The sequence below is a fragment of the Maylandia zebra genome, linkage group LG2, assembly GCF_041146795.1.
Source record: "Maylandia zebra isolate NMK-2024a linkage group LG2, Mzebra_GT3a, whole genome shotgun sequence".
In the NCBI taxonomy this organism is placed as follows: domain Eukaryota; kingdom Metazoa; phylum Chordata; class Actinopteri; order Cichliformes; family Cichlidae; genus Maylandia; species Maylandia zebra.
Window position 1 is genome coordinate 42,002,219 of NC_135168.1, and position 18,954 is coordinate 42,021,172.

Genomic DNA, 18,954 nt, shown 5'->3' on the forward strand with positions numbered 1-18,954 from the left:
GTCAACATGTGACCCTGATGAAGGCCCCGAGCCAAAACAAGCTTGAGTTTTGACTTTTACTATTACCCTGCTATTCTTTGAGGGAGAAAATTGATATTGATATTTCCAAACTTATATACACGGATAATCCCTCTAAATGGTAAATGGCTGGAAAAAAAAAAACGAGCCACCAGGGGCGTTTGAACTCAAAATGGAGATAAAGGAGAGGAAAAGCTTGGTTTTCCTTGGAGTGCAAAGGAGTAAAGGGAGCAATGAAACCAGAAAACCAAACAAAAAGAAAAGAAAAGGAGAGCTCTCCAAGAGGAAATAAAAACAACTTCTTCAAAAAAGATGGCCCAAAATTGAGCTCCTCCACTGTATTAGATCACAGCTCTGTCAGTCACACAGACAGGCCTGTGTGAGCAGTAACTGCCTGATAGATGAAACAAGCCAATAATGTCGATGCCTTGTCACTCAGTATCTGTTCACGTCGAAGGACCTGCCAACTGAGTCATACTAACAGGGCTCGGCTATCCTGTTATGTATTAGTTATAGCAATTTGTCTCTGCATCGCTGACAGGCAGAGAGCGGCGAAAAGAGAAAGAGAGAGACGATAGTGAGTGATGGCTGTTAGATAGCTATGCATGACAAGCCTCATTCCAGCGAAGTTCTGACACATAGAGATAATGATTCACACACGTGCTGCACTTGCAAGCCCACACAGGGGCGCACACACACACACACACACACACACACACACACACACACAGATAAACACACACACTTATAGGCCCCACAAAGCTGCCTTTGTCGACTGCTGGCAGCCGCTCGGTCACTGCTTACTGACTGTAAAAAAACACACGGCGCCTTGTGTTTATGTGTGTGTGTACACATATGTGTCATGCCTTTTAACCCTTTACAGCTCTTAGCGAGAGTTCTTAGTGCGTGCGTGACGATGATGCATCAGCGTTGACACAGTAAGCCTCCCATATAAGTCACTTCCTAGTGAGCTAATTCTGGATTTGAGGCTCATGCGTGCGCTTGTTTGCCAGCACTTTCGTCCACGTTTGGGTGTTTGTGACTGTGTGCGTGCATGTGTGTGTGTCAGGGAGGGGAGTGTGCGGTTACGTGCAGGTGTGTACCTTGGAGGTGATGGAAGGGAGATTCTCATTGATCCTTTAATATCTGGCCTGAGGGGAGGCACAGAACAGCAAAATACATGGGAAAAGAAAAAGTGCAGTTGAGAGCAATAAGGCCAAACAAGAAAGACAAAAAAAGAAGATAACAGGTGAAGAAGCAATAAAAGGCTGAGAGACTGTGGGCAGCAGACAATGGCCATGCAAAAAACAAAACAAACCAAAAAAACATAAGAGGCAAAGTTGGTGACAGAGACGGGGCAAACACAGACACAACAAGAGACCCTGGTTGGATTATGGGTAGTGTTTGTACCTGTGCTCATGTAAATCAGTCAATGTCGTAGGTCAGGGGCTGTTCTGGAGGGAAGACGAGCTTCGTGAGATAGTGTAATGAGAAGGAAAAATCAAAGAAGGAGGTGGGAAGAGAGAGATGAAAGCAAAACGGGAAACGATCGTAAATTTTCACCCGGACAGACAAATAAAAACTCTCATACATTGCCTCTCTCACTCCTTCCTTCTTCTTTTTTTTGCGACGAATGTGAGCCGGCCTTTGTTTTTCAGGGAACGCCCTGACCCCAAACTCCTCTCCCCTTGTGCCAATCACCCGAAACCATCCCTATAAAACTGAAACCATTGCAAACAAAAATCCCATATGCATTTCTTTATTCTCTTCTCCCAACGGGCTCCCAAATGACCAATAACACCGCGCTCTGTACAAAAGCTAGTATTTATTCTCTCTCAAGTTACAACACAGTATTTTCACACTGGAGAAAAATAAATAAACATCTTGTTCAATAAATAGTATAGATATGATCCATAACCTTTAGCCATATCATCTAAGGCACATTGCAAACACATAACATTTATTCTGGGGGAAAAAAAGCCATCTGTTAACCTCCACGTCTGCTTTTTTGGTATTTAGGAATGTAAAGTAAGTTTAAGGGGAAAAAAAGTTCATCATTTTGGCACTGAAAATGAGATTACAGAGCAGTTTTCCAACTTGCTTCACGATGTTGTCACTACAATCAGTCACCAGAAATCTGTAGCAAAAACACAACCAAGCCCATATCTCCAGTTCTGAAAAAAAAAATCCTGTATCTGTAGCTCAGATACTCAAAAAGTGGACCTATTATGCTCATTTAAAAGTACATATTTTATTTGGACTCTGCAGTTTGAAGCCAGCTGTTTTAGCTCCTTTCTTCTTTAAGCCCATTTTCTTCTGATTGGATGCCTTTTGCAAATGGAAGGTTTGAACAGAACAGGAATATCTGCCGTCAATGACATCACAGGAAAAAAATGTCTAAAACTGGACAGTAATGTGCAAAGGTTTTGAGCCGCCCCTCATTTCTTTATATACTTTTCTAGTTTGGTGTGACAGCCCTTGTTTTTCAACACAGCCTGAACTCTGTTGACAAGCTTTCTTGTCATTTCTTTAAGTTGTCTTTAGGAATAGTTCTCCAGGCTTCTTGAAGGACATTCATGATTGACTTTTGTTCTGTTCTCTGTCGAGATGATCCCACGCTGCTTCAGTAATGTTGAGGTCCAGACTCTGAGGAGGCCAATCCATGATAGTGTTTCACGTTGTGTTTTTTTTAGATGCAGCCCTCAGGTCCTGTGTTGGGTCTTTGCTTCATTTCATCTATTTCTTAAGGGCATGACTGTTTATCTTCTAGTTTTTAGCCTTTCCACCACTTCTTTTTTATCCTCCACTTCTTCAGCTTCCTCCAATGTGCAAAGGAAAAATCTGAAAGACCTTTAAAAAGCCAGGAAGCTTGAGACCACTATAAAAATCACAAAAGCTGCGTTCTTGGAAGCAAAATATAAAGAAGTAAGGGGTGGTGCAAGACTTTTGCACAGACATCCATGTATGAAAATAAATAAAATAAAATAAAGACAAGCATAATGGGTCCACTTTTAAGTCTTTTTCTGTTTGCGTTTGAGAAAGCACAATCAGTTGCTATAGCTATGGGACAAGACATTAGAAGCATAAATGAAAGTTGAGAACAGGGACAAAATGTTGACACTAAATTAAGTCTCGTTTGATATAAAATACATATACAAATTACAATTTGTGGCATTACATGGATGCTGAAGTTATGCAACATTTTATTCAAGACTTTGAGACCACGTGTAGGCTTTGCTGGTTTGCAACTTGGTGATTTTACATATTTACCTGGGCTTAAAAAAATAGACATTAAAAATGTGTATTCAAATGTGAGCCTTAGAGTTGCAGGTTAGTAGATTTCTTTACCCTGTTTTTATGCTTAAGAAAGCTGACTGAAGGCTGGCTCTAGAATCATATTATTGTACAAATCTGACAGTGGTTTAGATGTTCTCATCAAGCTTCCTGTAAGGAAGCAACACAGTATATTTTCCACTGCAGTGTAGTGTGGAAGTATTTCTTTGCTTTGTCTCAAATGTTATTAACATCTCTTGCTGTGAAGTGAAATATGTGAAGAGCTGAATTGACGGGATAAAAGTGAATGGTGTGTTAAGGCAGGAAACACCACAATAATTAGCGTGTGTGTGTGCGTATGTGTCCGGGCAGTATGTGTAGCGCTCTTGTAGGGTTACTGTAACTGACCAGTTGACTTGTGATTACGCAGCAGTACCGCTCTGCTGGTTATTTCCAGAGTCATCCCACTGACTCAGCTTCCTCTCCTTTTCTGCCTCTTTCTCTCCTCCTCTGCGCCCCCATCATCCCTCCGGCCATTTTTCCTCCCCTTTTGTCTTTTGCCCATTCAGAATTTTTCCCTTCTTCCTTTAGAGAAAATGAATGTTTGCTGATTCACACATCTGGGGGTCACTGAATCAGTTTTCACTCAATGGAGGCACTGTCTGTCTCACCGCCTGTCACTCAGTCTGCCCTCGTCTGCATGTGTGTGTCTAACCACCTACAGTGGTATTTCTGTTGATCTATGAGCCGTGAAGTCCGGTAACTCAGCCCAGCCTCAGTGTGTCTCACTCAATGAGCAGCTATGTGCATTAGGCGGGTGACAGTGCTGGTAATGTGTTGGCTTTGTGTGTCTTATATTCCATTAGCACTTCTGGTGACCTGCCAAACAGTCCTTCATTCACTTATTCCAGTACGGTATGAATGCATGTGTTTATGTGCTTTTGTCTGTTAAATCCGTCGGTTTGATTCCACTCAGATTTTGTGCAAATAATTCCCGATATACTGCACTTTTGTGTGTCTGTGTGTGTTTGTGAGCGTGCGTGTAAGTCTTATCAGTGCCTCAGCCTCGGAGCTTCTTCTTGAGGCAGTTAAAGTCCTTCGCCGATCGCCACAGCCAGCTCTGAAGCTCTCGCAGTATCCAGAAACCCTCCACCTTCCTGGTAAAGTCGTTCATTGTCGTCCGTGCCGGCAGCAGGGAAGATGAGGGGGAGGAAGAGGAGGCGGAGGTGTAGGAGGAGGTGAAGAGCGGATTCAAGGGAGGCGAGAGTAGGGAGGTGCCCCTTTGTAAAGATAGAGGGACAGGCTGGGGGAGGAGGGTGTGCTCCTTGCCTGCTCCGAATTGGTAGAGGAGGGAGAGTGTGGACAGAGGAGGTTCGAGAGTCGGGGAGAGGAGGGAGCGAGGAGACCGACGCTGCTTCAGATATCCACTGGAGGAAGAGGAGGTAGCATCTGCGTATGCTTGCTTGTCCTCCTCTTCCTCTGACCCTCTGCTCCCCTCTAGAATGAATCCATCCTCCGCTCTGAGCGTGTCTGGATGATGTGCGTTCAGATTGTAGCTGTATTGATGGTCGTTGGTTCCTTGTTGGTTTTCTGTTTGTTGTTGAAGAGATCCCAAGCCTTTTGTGTCCACATATGACACTTCAAACCCGGGTTCGAACTGCCTCTCCTGTTCCTCTCCATCCTCAGCTATACTTAACAGCCTTCTCCTCCTCACCCATCTCTCCTCTTCCTCCTTTCCTGCTGCGTTTTTTGCACTGGCTGCCCAATTTCCTCTCTCTGGCTCTTCCCTCTTCTCTCTTCTCCGTCTTTCTCCCCTTGCCCTCTCCCTCGATCCGCTACTCCTTCCTCTGGCTGCCTCTGCTCTCCTTGCCTCTTTTCCTCTTCTTTTTTCTGTCAGCTCCTTAGTGACACCATCTTCCTTAACTCCTCTGACTAACTTTGCCCCACTTCTTCTTTGGCCACTACGCTGACCAGACACCGATCTAGATCCGGCTCTCGATCTGTACAGGTTCTGGCTCATGAGCGGAGCTGGTCGGCCACCTCCTGTCCCTGTCTGCAAATACTGCAGCTCACCAGCGTTACCTCTCATGTTTGGAGTTTGTGTAGGATTTGTGTCACCGAGCGCGGTCATCAGTGCAGATATTGAACCCAGAAGTCCATCCAGACCCATGCAGAAGTGCAGGAGGGAGGTCTTGAGTGAGGGGCAGAGGGTTGAGCGGGCCAGCTCCCTGACAGCTCCTAGAAGGACAGAGTAGGCCTTTTGGTTCTGGGCCAGTCGTGCTTTGTTCTCCAGGCGGTGCCACTGGTCCACTCGAGTGGCAGCACTCGGCAGTGTCAGAGCTGTGCTGTTGGGCCGCGGAGGGGAGAAGTCTTTGTCATTAAATGGAGGGCCAAGATAGGTCAGCTGGAGGACAAATGAGAAGAGGAAAGGAGAAGATTTATTATAGTTTATTACAAATTGGGCAATCATTCATCATAACAATTTCAATATCTTCACTGCTATAAAGCTAAACTTGTCAGGGTGAGAAAAAAAAAGTCAAGAGCCACTCTATTTGAGTGCTTTAGGGGGCCTCCTTTTTAACTAAAAGGAAGGCGAATACCATGGTGCTACACAGAAAAACAGTGCACAGTTTATGCAAATACACTGTACAAAGGCTGAGCGGGAAAGTCACCCACTAAACTGTGATGACTGACAATTGTTTTGCAGTTTGGCTTTGTTTTCTCCTCCAAATTAGTTTCCAAATAGTTCGGCTAACCGGAGGGTTTGAGTAAAAACCTGTCTGATCTGAAATAGCAGTTTCTGTTTCTTGTCTTGACAAAGTCCCAGATCTCAGCAAGTAACATGCAAAAAAACAACCAGCATGATTTTTTTTTTTTTTTTTGGTTGTGTTTCTTCAAATGTAGGAGGTTTTCTGCTAAATGGTTCTTCATGAGCCTGTTCGCATATGAGAGGCATCATCTGCGGCACATGTCCAGTGACAAGCAGACAAAGTTACAGCAGAATGACATATTCTACCAATGAATACAAAACTATAATATTAAAAGCGCTGTAGAATTAAAAAGCACTGTTCTTAATACACTCTAGTGCTTCACGCATTAGGGTCGGAGAAGTGTGATATAATTGCAGCCCATTTAAAGCCAGAAAGGAAAGCTGGTAAAATTCACCCTATGCAAGTTAATAGACTTATCAGCATCACTGCCTCATTGTTTAATATAAATACCCAAACCTTTTTATAGTAACATCTTGCTTAAATTAAGGTGTTTCTACATAATGTAAGACAGTTTTTGACTTTCAGCTGCAGTCCTGTCAGCATTCAGGAGTCAGAAAACAAGTAAAGAAGTGTTTTTACAAATTCAAGAGTACTTCAATATGCAGAATTAAATTGGGGATTGAACCACTAAGCCTCCAATGAGTAGAAAACCCGTTCTGCCTCCTCAGCCACATCCGCCTGCACTACTATCTGCCTATAACATCCATCTATTCTCTTCTGCTGATGCTTTTCAGGGTCAGGGTGGTGGTTGGGGGGGGGGGCTGGTCCCAGCTACCATAGGGCGAGAGGAGGGGTACACCCTAGATAGATCACTTTACTTAGATCTTATTTTTGGATCTGATGCTGTTCATCAGGAATTACATCTATATAGACAGAAGTAGTGGGAAGTGCTTTCAGGAGTGTTCTTTAGTTAGTCAAGATCATATTTAAAAAGCAGGGTATAGAGTTAGTATTAATAATGATGAATATGAAGGGGTCTCCATGATGTATAGAGTCCAACAGGGTTGCTTCAATCTCACCATATGACTAGTCACACAAACGTGCCATGTACCATGTACCATGAGAAGGTAAACAACTGAATGCAATAAAACATCCTTCAACTACATGAAGACAGAAGTAATTATGTTTGGCAATAAAAAAGAGGGAGATGCATTAAAGCTCCTTCATGCTCTGTTTTCTTGTCAGGTGTACTGCTGTAGTATATGTTAGACAGTCTTCAAAATGTAACAGAGATACACCAACAAGATCACACATAACTCCAGTTTCTTGTATCCTTGCACTGTTTGTCAATTAAATATAGAATTCACCTTAAGTCCCAATGTGTTGTCCAAAAAATATCACAAATATGTTTACTGAGCACAAGCCTGCACGGTCTCTCAAGTCTGCAGGGATTGGTCAACTCAAACCAAACATGGTGAAATGGCTTTTAGCCATCCTGCTGCCCACAGCTGGAATCAGCTCCCCACGGAGCTTAGATATACCCCAACTGTAGCCATTTTAAAACTAAACTCAAAATAAGCTACTGTTCCCAGTTCTCATTATCTGTTACGTTTATTATTTTTCTTATCTTTGGCCTGGCAGTGTTGGGAAAGTTACTTTGAAGTGGTTTACAAACCAAAAATTTAATTCACACAGGGAGCAGCTCAGCTAGCAAAATCGCCCGAGGGAGAAACTGGTAAAAAGAAAAAGCTACTTCATTAATTATTTTGCTGAGAGAAAGACATTATAATATATTACCAAAAAGCCACATGTCAGCTAAATGTCAATCAGTTTAATTTATTGCAAAGAGCTGTACTTGTTTACAAGTATAAGAAAAGAAATACTCCTTTATTCATGGGAAAGTGGAGAAATGCCATCTGTGGCTATCTATATAACATCCATCAGGCTTCCCTTTGGGAACTAGTCCTTGCCTTATACACTCTGTGGGCAAAAGCATTTAGCCACAGCTCTTAATCTTTGAATTGACGGGTGTTTAGTCCCATTACCACAGGTGACGTTACAGAGGGGGATGTCCAAGTGATGAGGCGGATCACATGTAAAAGTCACCAAAGCTCTGCTGAGTAAATAAATGCAGAGCTCTGAATCTCCTCTGACATTAAAATCAGTACAAAAATTGTGCACCTGGTGCTTCATGGCATCAGTTTCCATAGCCTGAGTTGCTTCTGTTGATGTAATGTGTAGTTGGCCCAGTGTTTTTGTCCATATTGAGGACTTTCTGGACTTTCTGGCCAAAAATTGTGTGTAGTTTCAGTTGTTAACTACACAAACGTCCACAGTGTGAATATGAACATTAACTGCAAGCAAGTTACTGCAAATGGCTAAAGTGCCTGTTTAATGACATGTAATTTCACCATAATTTCATAAGGAACCATAACAGATATGTGGCTCTTTATCTGCTAGATGTTCACTAACTATCTATCGTTTTCATTGTTGTGAAGGATCATATTCATCGTCACTGTTAAATACATTCTTATGATAAATAGTGCATTTGTGAGTTTTGAGCTGTTTTGCTTAAGCATTCTCATTTATTCCTGTGTATTTCATGCATATGCATTCCTATTTGAAAATTATTTACTTTTTTTCTCTGATGCAGACATTTTGGTAAAAGACTGAACATATCACAAAACTACTCACATATACGTCTTTGATCTCTTTCAGCTGATACTCCAGGTACTTGGTGAGCTCATAGGTGCTCTGTATTGAACTCCTCTCGCTGGCCAGGTTGTGGAGAGCATCCCCGGCGGTGGCCATGGCAGCGGCCAATAGCAAGACGAGCTGGTGCTCGACTATGGAGAAACAAAGAAAACACTGTGAGATGTGTCTTTAATGACTTTCACGTCTTGGGTGTCCAAGCGTTAAATAGCTCACGCTGTAGAGGTATTTGCCGTAAAAACAGAGAGGTGAAATTTATTTTCTAAGACGTGTTGTCATTATTTAACTTGGATGATGAGTTTTTAAATGAATTTTGATGATAGGGAGCTCAACAAGCAAAAAAAAAAACAGAAAAAAAGAAAATCACCTCCAGCAACAGTTTCCTAGCTTTTCTCCGGTCGCATCACACTGTTTATAGGGATTTTTTTTACAATATTCCAGTTTATTCCTTTGTCTCTATGACGATGGCCTTGTCTGTTTACATTTTGCCAGGTCAGAGTCATCTGACACTGCCAATAAAGCTTTTTCCGTTTCCAATCTAATTTTAGAGGTTTCTGGCTGTCGGAGGTTTACTCTGGCTTCAAATAAAACCTTGTTTAATAGCTTCAGACAGTCAGACAAATGGCTCCTATGTTCAATGCAGCAGTCTGTCAGGACAGCAGTCGCCTGAACGTGCACACACTCTCGCACACACGCGTTCATTCCTGACCGATAACCCCGAAAACAAAGGCATGTGGCTTTCTTTACAATCACAAACATTAATGTGTTTGTATGGGTTGTATGTTTGCTGTGGACTTCTTGTTTAGGTTTCAGAGTGTTTGTGTAGGTGTTTCATGTTACTGTGTGAGTGTTTGTGAGAATGTTTGTAGCCGTAATTATATATGTGGATTAAATTCGCATTGCTGAGAGTGTATACAATGATTGTGTGTGTGTGTGTGTGTGTGTGTGTGTGTGTGTGTGTGTGTGTGTGTGAGTGAGTGAGAGAGAGAGGGGGGGGGGGGGGGGCGGCAGTGTATTTGTAAGAGCGGAAACCTTTCAGTGCCCCTGTCTCTGGTTTCAAACTGAGAAAATTGGAAAATTGGAGCTGAAAGGTGATTTTCAACATTAAGGAACTTCATGTACGTCCACTTCTCTGCGTCCCATGCGCTCTCTCTCTGGACACTTTCACACTTTCTCCTTTGCTCGCTAACTCACTCTCTCAGCACTGCTTCAGCCTTTCATTGGAGCCCTGCAAACATTTCCTCTTTTCATTTCTGCTCTCCATCATCCTCTCCCCCCCCTCCATCCTCCTGACACCCGGACGGCAGGCCGTGATTCATGCTTGTAATTATGGGCAAACCGTGCTGCTGCTCAACAGGTGTGAAATATGCATTGCACAATGTGTGTGTGTGTGTTCATGTGTGCGTCCGCTTTCTCTCTTATGCTCAATCTCCTCTGTCTTAGACACACCTCAAGCCTCCTGTTGTTTGACCAGTGCAATCCCTTTCTGCTTCTAGATTAGTCACACTCTTCTCCAGCGTTCCTATCTTCCCTGTCATACCTTTATCCTCATTTTCTCCTCTCAGCGATCTTATCTCTCGCATGCCTTAGGTCGGAATAACAGCAGACAATTAACCCTGATTAGCTCGCCTGCTCCTCAATTTCCCTTTTCTCTCTCCCTTTGATATTTCACTACGGGGGCCCCACAGGACTAATATGAGACTTGAGAATTGAGGGAATTGCTTCAACACCCTGCAGAACATTTACCCCTAGCGTTCACTTGGGTATAAATAAAATAGAATAAATAAATAAATGATTTCGGTTTTAAATAGTCAACACCTTTTTTTCCTTCTCTGACTCACCATATTTGCCATATCAGTATGCACTCCCACACAGGGTTGGGTTGAAACTGAGTGATATGCAAAAGCATCCCAGAAATAACTGCACTGAGGAAGAGATTTAGCTCTCTATAATAAGTAAGTGATTAGTTATGACTCACCCAAAAATCGGAAACAAAAACAAACCACTAGAATACAGCAACAAGTAGGATTAATTATGTTACTTAATTTGATTCATTTTTAAAAAAGCACTGTGACATGGCAACTGCTTCTACTATAGCCTCACTTAATAGCAGATGACAGACAGTTTCAAATTAAAACAGGATTAAAAATGTGTGTCATGCTTTGAGTGACAGGGCAAAATCTAAGCAAACAACGCCCTAACTGCTTGATTAAACAAGACTCTTTCACACCAGGTGACTCTTCCCCTACCCGTTGACCCCCAAGTTGCCGACTACATCAAGGCATTTTCCCAGACTATTTTCTGAGCCCATGGCAACTCCCACACACACCTTGAAGTTAGTCATCCAGGGCAACCCTTCTCAGCCAAGCCTCCTCCTCACTCCTCGTCACCTGTCAGAGGCACTAAGCATCTTTCAGCAACGGCTAAACATTTGGAGCTCATCAAGCAGCTGGCTCCTCCCACTGAACATCCCCCATTAGCATCAAAACACCCCGAAACCAACACAACATCGTTGACTCTTGAAGTAAACAAGCTTGAAGAAAACAAGGGCTCACAGTGTGCAGTGAGGGGTCATTTTCAAAGGGAATAAACAGGTACCGAAAAAAGGAGTCTGGGATGAAGGAGGAAAAATCTTCTTGGCAAAAATCAACCCAAACTGTTCCAAACCGTTTCCTTTTGTCTGCAGCCACATGCTTGGAGATGATTGCCAGACGTGAAAGGCTCTTGTTGTTTTGATTGAGCACTGACATGTCTTAAAGCGGCCTCTGCTGCCGCTAAAAACAACCGCTCTTTTGTACAAGTAAACTCAGATAACTCAAACCGAAAGCCATGTTGTCGTTATATAATATTAGATTGAGTAACGGCAGTATAGTCGGCATATAGCCTGACTTCAAGGCGAGCCCTGTAGGCTTGGGGCTGTGTCTGTGTACCTGGCAGTGGAAGCACACTCCGCAGGGCAGGGTTGAAACCAGAACATTCTCCATGGAAGGATTGCATTACAGCAACACAGGAGTTCCCTACAACGGCCGACCGTGACCTGCTTCCACGCAGTTGTTTGTGTGAGTCTACACACGTGTACCTATTAGAGTTACACATATGCACACATGGGGTGAGGTGGGTTGGGGGGGGGGGGGGGTGCTCCTTTATTTGCAACAGATCATATTTTTTATCTTCAGTTTGTTCGCCGGTGTAAAGTCAGTTCTGGCGCTCTGGAGTCTGGTTGCCATCTGCAGAGCAGAGCTGAACGTGAGGTTCTGGCAGCAGAGCTTGTGCGCTCCAGATAGTTCAGAATTAAACACCAACACGGGGTCAGGGTTCAGAGTTGAATGTTAGGGCGCAAGGATGTGTTCAAGGATAAAAGGACATTTGACATTTTACACTCCAGACGCTGTTTTGGTAAACCAGTGACCCAGTGTTTGTGGGTGTTGTGTCGCTTCCATCTGAGAGGACTGGTATTTCATCTTTCCCAGCATGCATCACCATTTGAGGTTTTAAACAAGCACTTAAACAGAATTTGGTATTGTGGGAAAACCATGTGCAAGAAAATCTCTCCGGTCTGGTCCAGGAAAAACTCACTCGGGTGCCAAAAAAGGTTGCCCTCCATCGCTCTAACCACTTGAAAGAGGTCTGAAACAGAGATGAAACCTAAGTACATGGAAGATGTTGTAAATCAGCTCTAGATTCATGATGTTTATTATTTCCTGTGTAATGCTGATTGGATAGGATCGGATGTTGTCATGTGCATACATACATATAAGTGCTGTGTGTACAGTACAAGATTTAACCTTTTGCAAACCCAAGCCATGTTTTCCTGAACCAAAATCCAGAGATGGATGCTAATTTCCTCACTCGTCACACATTATTTGTATCTAGTCGCTGTGAAGAATTCCTCTACTCCACCAGAGGACAATATCAAACATCACTAGGGACAGAAATAACTGATGTTTCCAGATATTTTCCACTTTGCTGCAATCCGTGATTGGAATATTGAGGTTATATTTCAGCTCCGTGACTGATTTTTAGTATGCTTTTTTTCTCTCCAGACTTTAAGAAAGATATCCCGATATAATCTGTTCAATATTTGCTAAAATGACCGGACTCACGTCATGATCAGACCAGGCAGCAGACCCTGCAAATACTATTCACGTGAGCCAATGATTGTGATTCTGAGTCAGAGATATCAGAAACTTTTGACAGCTCAAAAAAACAACAACAACATAGTCCGCTAACATCTGGGAACAATTGCTTAGATGTAATTCCTCCATTGGCAGGGACTTCTAAATAATCCTAATACGAACACTAATAGAATTAATTAAGCAAAAGTAAACTAAAATCATACTGTTTCCATTTGTTAGGACAGCACTACAAATAATAACACCACAAAAACATAATAAAATAACACTGCAAAAATGGAACAAATAGTAAAAGCTATTCTAGCCTTACTGACCTCTTCTATGCGCGCTTATACTAAAAGCCACATTCACCCATTCATACACTTTACTCTATTAACTTTAAGCACTTCGTCGAGCTCAAACACAGATGGATGCATCAAATTGGGGATGGGTATCTTTCCCAAGAAACGTTTCTTTCCCTTCTTATTAGGACGACCGGCTCTACCTCCTGAGCCGCAGCCGCCCCCAGCGTTTCCTGTCCATCCCAGCCTGCCGACATTATATGAATGCAGAACAAATTCAAGCTCCAGCTCAGTCTTACAGCCCTCATCAGACACTGTGAGCGTGGGCGTCACTGCCAACATCAACAAGTTCACAAATTATCGATATGTGCTCACTGAAATCCACATCCTGGAGCCACTAAATGAAAAACGGATCCTCTGCCTTGTCTTGTACGCTTGTTGTCTTCCAGCTAACGTGGCAGAGGCTGAGCTGGAGCCTCAATGTGGCTCTGATGACAGAAAGGAAGCATCCGAGCCAAAAATCAGAGAGCTGTTTGCTTTTTCCATTGTTTTAAACTATTCGGCTGCACTGTACCTGGTGGCAATTTTGTCCTCAGCCACACATATACAAAAAAACATAAACACACCAGTGGATGCCAGGGGGAAAGCCATGCATCGCCTTACTGATATAAAGGATGGGGGGAACACAGGCCAGATGGACAGAAGGTTGACATTCTGGGGTCGGGGTCAGTTTTGTCTATCTGTGTACAGTTAAAGGCCAGATTTATGTGCAGTCTGTACTCAATCAAATGTGCATTCCTTCACTAACTCAACACACACACATGTATAAAGACTGCACACTGGAGTGTAGATCCGTGCATGCACAGGCGTTATACAGAGAAATACATATAAACAAACCTTTTCATAGTCAAGCACACACACACATGTGCAAACTTTTCCCATCCCTTCCCTCATGAGATTCCTTCCTCTGGAGTTTGTTCATGGTGAATTTCAAATTGATCCTCTTGGCACTGGACACACTCTGGGGTTGCCAAACAACATCAATGACCCCCAAAACAAAGGCAAAAGAAAACACACATTAAAAAAATCCAATAAAAATCATGTTCATGCCCAGAATCTCTCTTTGCAACCATTTCTCGCAATTTGTAAACTCAACATCTTCTGCTCGGCTGCGCTTCTCGCCTCATTGTCTGTCTCCTTCTTCTCCTTATAAGCCAATCTACCCCCTCCTATTTTTTTTATATCACTGGATTCCAGTGGCTCCATGCTTTATCGCCATGTTTGGTTTCAATTTCTTTGTCGCTTCATCTCCACCACTCTCTCCTTAAATCTCTCTGAAACATCAAACTTCCATTTTAAAGTCTCCTTCCTTTCTATCCCTAATTACCTTTCCCTTCTCTTCCTTTCACTAATTGGCTCCACTCGTTCCCTCCATCAACATCTCTCATTCCCTCCCTCTTTTTTTGTCAGACCTTCAGTTTTTAATTTACTTCGAACCCCCACCCCTTGCCATCCCCAAACTCACAGATTTTGCTTAGAAAAACACCCCGTAAACAGAATCAGACGAGAATCCGCTGCCGAATCGAGACTCCCCTGCTCCTCTACGGCCTTGATGGAAAGCCGAAGAGCAGAGGTGGGAAATACGGAGCTGTTTATCGAAATACGAGGTAGCACTGAAGAGTATAAAAGGATTGGGAATACAAAGGAAAAAATGCTAAATATTCTCTACTTCCAGCTTCTTAAATTCTTCAGCTTCACCGCTTTTTATCATCTCACAGGAGAGGGAAAATAATAGCGGCAAAACAAGGGATTTACAGTCCTTACCTTCGTCTTTCGGAAGATAACTAACAGATTAAAAGGCACAACTGTCGATAACAGACCTCCTGAAAGTGCCTCTATACACTTTCTATACCCTTAAGGTCAGCTTAGGGTCAACCTTTTAATTTATCCATTCGACAACTGTCCCTATATATTATCTTTTAGATTCATACACCGATTCTCTTTAAAGAAACACCCATGTGCTGGTGGAATACGGGTCCTTATCATTATCGCTTGTGCTCTGAGCAGTTTGACTCTTGTATCATCTGGGTTTGTGTGTCTGTGTGTATGCGCCTGTGTAAATTCACCAATTTACGCCACTTTGTCAAGAACCTTTTACTCAGTTATATGCATTCTTCGGCTTCCCTTGCGCATTACTCACTCCAGCTGAAGTGTTTATGCGTTTCTCTTATACGACGCATTGTTAAATAGTCGCTCAATGTGACAAAAACCTAAAAGAACCGCTGTAACTTTAAAATACTGGCTACACATACACTAAAACTTGGCGATTGGTTACTTTAATAGGATATAAAAGACAGATTTTTTTTGTTTGTTTGTTTTACTGCAATTTTTTTTTTTCTGGAAGTGAGGAAGATATTTTGGAGCCTTGAAGGATAGACGGAGGGAAAGAAGAGGAGGAAGAGGAAAAGGGGTCGGTGGAGGGGAGCACGAGGGAGCCGGTGAGGGAGAGTTTTGTGAAGCGAGGGGCCATGTTAATTTGGGAAAAATGTAAACAGCATGTGTAACTGTTCAAAGCGTGACCGACTCATTTTATATCAGTCCCCCCCTGCTCTCTCCGCTCTCTTTCCCTCTGGGTGCTGCTAACTTCTGTCAATCTGCACTGCATTAACCCCTCTACCGCCAGTTCCTCCTTCTCCCTCTCTCCTTCTCTATTTACTTTTATCTGTCTCTCTCCCCCTCCACACACATCTTCCTGACGTTCACGTATACCGTGAAGAATTGGGGATGGCGCTGCAGCGAATAAAAAGATGTGAAAGGCTCACTTTATCCTGTTTTCCACCTCCTCTTCTCTCTCTCCATTTATCCCTACCTCTCTTTCTTTTCACCCTGACTTTGTTTTGTCCTTTTTAACCAGCATTTTGGAGTTAATGGGTCCAGCACATACTAAAGCTTTTATCTGAAACACACTGACACTAATTCAAGCCTTGGGGCAATAAAAGTCTTTGTCTGCGTGTGTGTACGCAAAAGTCAGACAGTGATGAGGAAAAGCGTGTATCTGTGCATCTGTGACAAGATAAATTCAAAGTGTGTGTGTGTGTGTGTGTGTGTGTGTGTGTGTGTGTGTGTGTGTGTGTGTGTGTGTGTGTGTGTGTGTGTGTGTGTGTGTGTGTGTGTGAGAGACAAAGACAGCCGAGCTTTCTGTGTATTTATTTGCTCCAAGTATCGGTTTGTTCTGTAGTCAGCTTTCTGTTTATTGTCCTTCTAAAGTTACACTATACCTGACGTGAGACTCAAGACGGGACAGAGAGCATCATTTCGTCATGGGCCATCCTTCAGTAGCTGCTTATCTTTCCTTCTTCTTTCACTTCTCCTCTTCCCTTCGTCTCCTAGACATGGAGCAGCAGCCGCACCAGTGGTCCCAGGGGGAAAGTGTGTGTGTGTGTGTGTGTGTGTGTGTGTGTGTGTGTGTGTGTGTGTGTGTGTGTGTGTGTGTGTGTGTGTGTGTGTGTGACTAACGTGAATCATGTACTTTGTCATATCAGTGACAGTTAACTAGACAGGAGCTTTAGCTGCATCTGACCCCCTCAACCCGAGTCATTTTTTTCCCTTTTACTGTGAATAAGACCCCTCCCCATCCATCTTTCGCTCTCACAGACATTTTTCAGCCTTTCTCGCTCTTTTTTTCCTTCTCTCTTCCTGCCATCCCTCTCACATGGATATTTAACACCAAATTATCCTATAATTACATTTCCTATATTTTCGCTCCATTCATATTTCCATCCTTTTTTTTTTTTTACTGTGTTTGTTTGTTTTTTTCTGATAACCCTCAGAGAATTGGATGATGGACCACTAAACCCACGTGTGCTCCTTCACCAGTAATTTCCAAATGTGAAGAGATGACTCACAACAACCTTTAAATTAATTTTATATTTAAAATAACAACAAGAAAAATAAATATTAAAAAATTAAATTATGTGATTTCTTTCCAGTATTATAAAAAAAAACTGTTTTGATATTTGGGATAATTTGATGTTTGGTTTTAAGTGGAAGAAACGTGCGCATGTTAAACCCTTAGGCTACACAGGAAAGGATCATATTTGCGGGGATTACGCACTAAAATATCCAAACTCGGCGCTTTTGCCACAACTTTTAATCATGATTGAAGATGCAAGGCAAAACAAATTATTAAATAATAAAGCAAACGTTTAAGTGTAAAAGAAAGAAATGTTTTAAAAAAAGGAAATTCCACTTAATTCCACTGTAATTTTACTCTGTCTGGCAACAAAGTTTTTCTTTTTCCCATCATCCCTCCATAAAAGGTTTTAGATTCATGGTCTTACCTCCGCAGAATCTCCTCATTTTCCTCAAATCCTTTTATCCACGTCGGTGCGCTCTCAGAAGTTCATCCACTAAGCGCAGAAAGAACCCGATAATGATCTCCTCTCTCCTCTTGGAGATTAAACAGAACCGCAAACCTTTTTCTTATTTTTCGTCTAATCGGCTCAATAAAATCTGCTCAGGAGAAGATAAAGTGAAACACAGGTGATGCCGATCCAGTCATTTAAAGTGAAATATTTGTTACATTCAGTTGAAATATTAACGATCCGCTGACTATGGTGCGTGTGGTCTGTGCGACAGACTGAATGACGGCGGAGCCTTTTTGTACCTCCTCCTCCTCTTTTTCTACCCTTTCCACTTATTTCCTCCCCTCCTTCACATCCCTGTCTCTTCTTCTCCTTCTTCTTCTTTCGTTATCCGCCTCCTCCTCTTCAGTAAATGGTGGTGATTCACCGGGTTGACGCATCACGGCTCAACTTGACAGAGCCGCTGAACCACGAGACTTGTCACAACTCATTTCTTCCTCTCTCTCCTCTCGTCATCCTCGGGAACCCGATGTAAGCGCGGCCGTTTGATCTTAAATCTGCTTCCTTTTAACAAGGTGCGAGTCCGATTTGATCCGTTCAGCTGAGGCCAGCGTGACCTTCAAATCGTCCGGGAAATACGGAACGAATTAGATGTTTTCTCTCTTTTTCCCTTTTATTACAATAATAATTATCATTATTCATTTAACTAAGCATTTACGCTTCCACTTGGAGTAAAAAATAAATTACCAAACAGTCGAAATGTTTTTTTTCTCTTTTGTCCTCTTTACGCAGAGACCAAATTAGTTTAAAAATGTACATTAAATCTATTCGTTTAAAGTAGGCCTAATAATATTGCACAAAAATCTCAAATAAAGTGAAATAACATAACAAAAAAATTCAAGGCTGTATTTTAATTAAACTGGGGCGCAAATAATAAAGGAAATAATTGCGTCTAAAAACATTACGCCTGTTTTGTTTTTTTTTCCTTTCTGTTTCTTTGCGGGAGAATGAAGGCAAGTGTTTGCTTGCTTGTCCCGCGCTTCTTTTCTTCTCCCTCCATTCCTCAGCTCTTAGTTTTTTATTGACAGTGAGATTATTCTGGATCTTCTTCTCTCACCTCCAGCTGTCACTCAGCGTGCCAGCCAGAACATCAGCCCGTGGCATGCAGCACCGTATCGCGCCCCGAAGCACCGCTGCTGATACTCTTATTTGTCCCGGATCCAAGTAAAATTCTTTCGTAATCGCTGAGATATTTCAAAATCCGTCAGGCCCACCGGTTCATGTGGTTGAATAAAGTAGTCTAGTTATACGGACTGACAGTGTATCCTCAAGGCTGGATTAAGGTGGAGGAGACGGAGGAGGGGGTCCTCAAGGACTTTGCCAAAAGCTTCGGCGGTTTGTTTCAGCCTCGTGTGCTGATGTAGGGAGAGAGAGAGAGTGTGTGTGTGTGTGTGTGAGAATG

At 42.6% G+C, this 18,954-nt stretch overlaps 1 protein-coding gene across 2 annotated transcripts; it reads right to left on the reverse strand.

The window, feature by feature from the left end:
- Positions 1-1,823: 1,823 nt before the first annotated feature.
- On the reverse strand, positions 1,824-18,321 carry clcf1 (cardiotrophin-like cytokine factor 1). 2 transcript variants are annotated; one of them, XM_076874357.1, is made up of 4 exons: positions 17,469-18,321; positions 14,026-14,149; positions 8,697-8,848; positions 1,824-5,695 (listed from the first exon to the last, which is right to left on the reverse strand). In XM_076874357.1, the coding sequence occupies exons 3-4, from the start codon at positions 8,811-8,813 to the stop codon at positions 4,352-4,354; spliced, it is 1,461 nt and encodes a 486-aa protein (XP_076730472.1). In that variant the 5' UTR covers positions 8,814-8,848; positions 14,026-14,149; positions 17,469-18,321; the 3' UTR covers positions 1,824-4,351. The 2 variants fall into 2 exon arrangements, with proteins under 2 accessions (XP_076730472.1, XP_004545544.3); XM_004545487.3 differs by lacking the exon at positions 14,026-14,149.
- Positions 18,322-18,954: the final 633 nt, after the last annotated feature.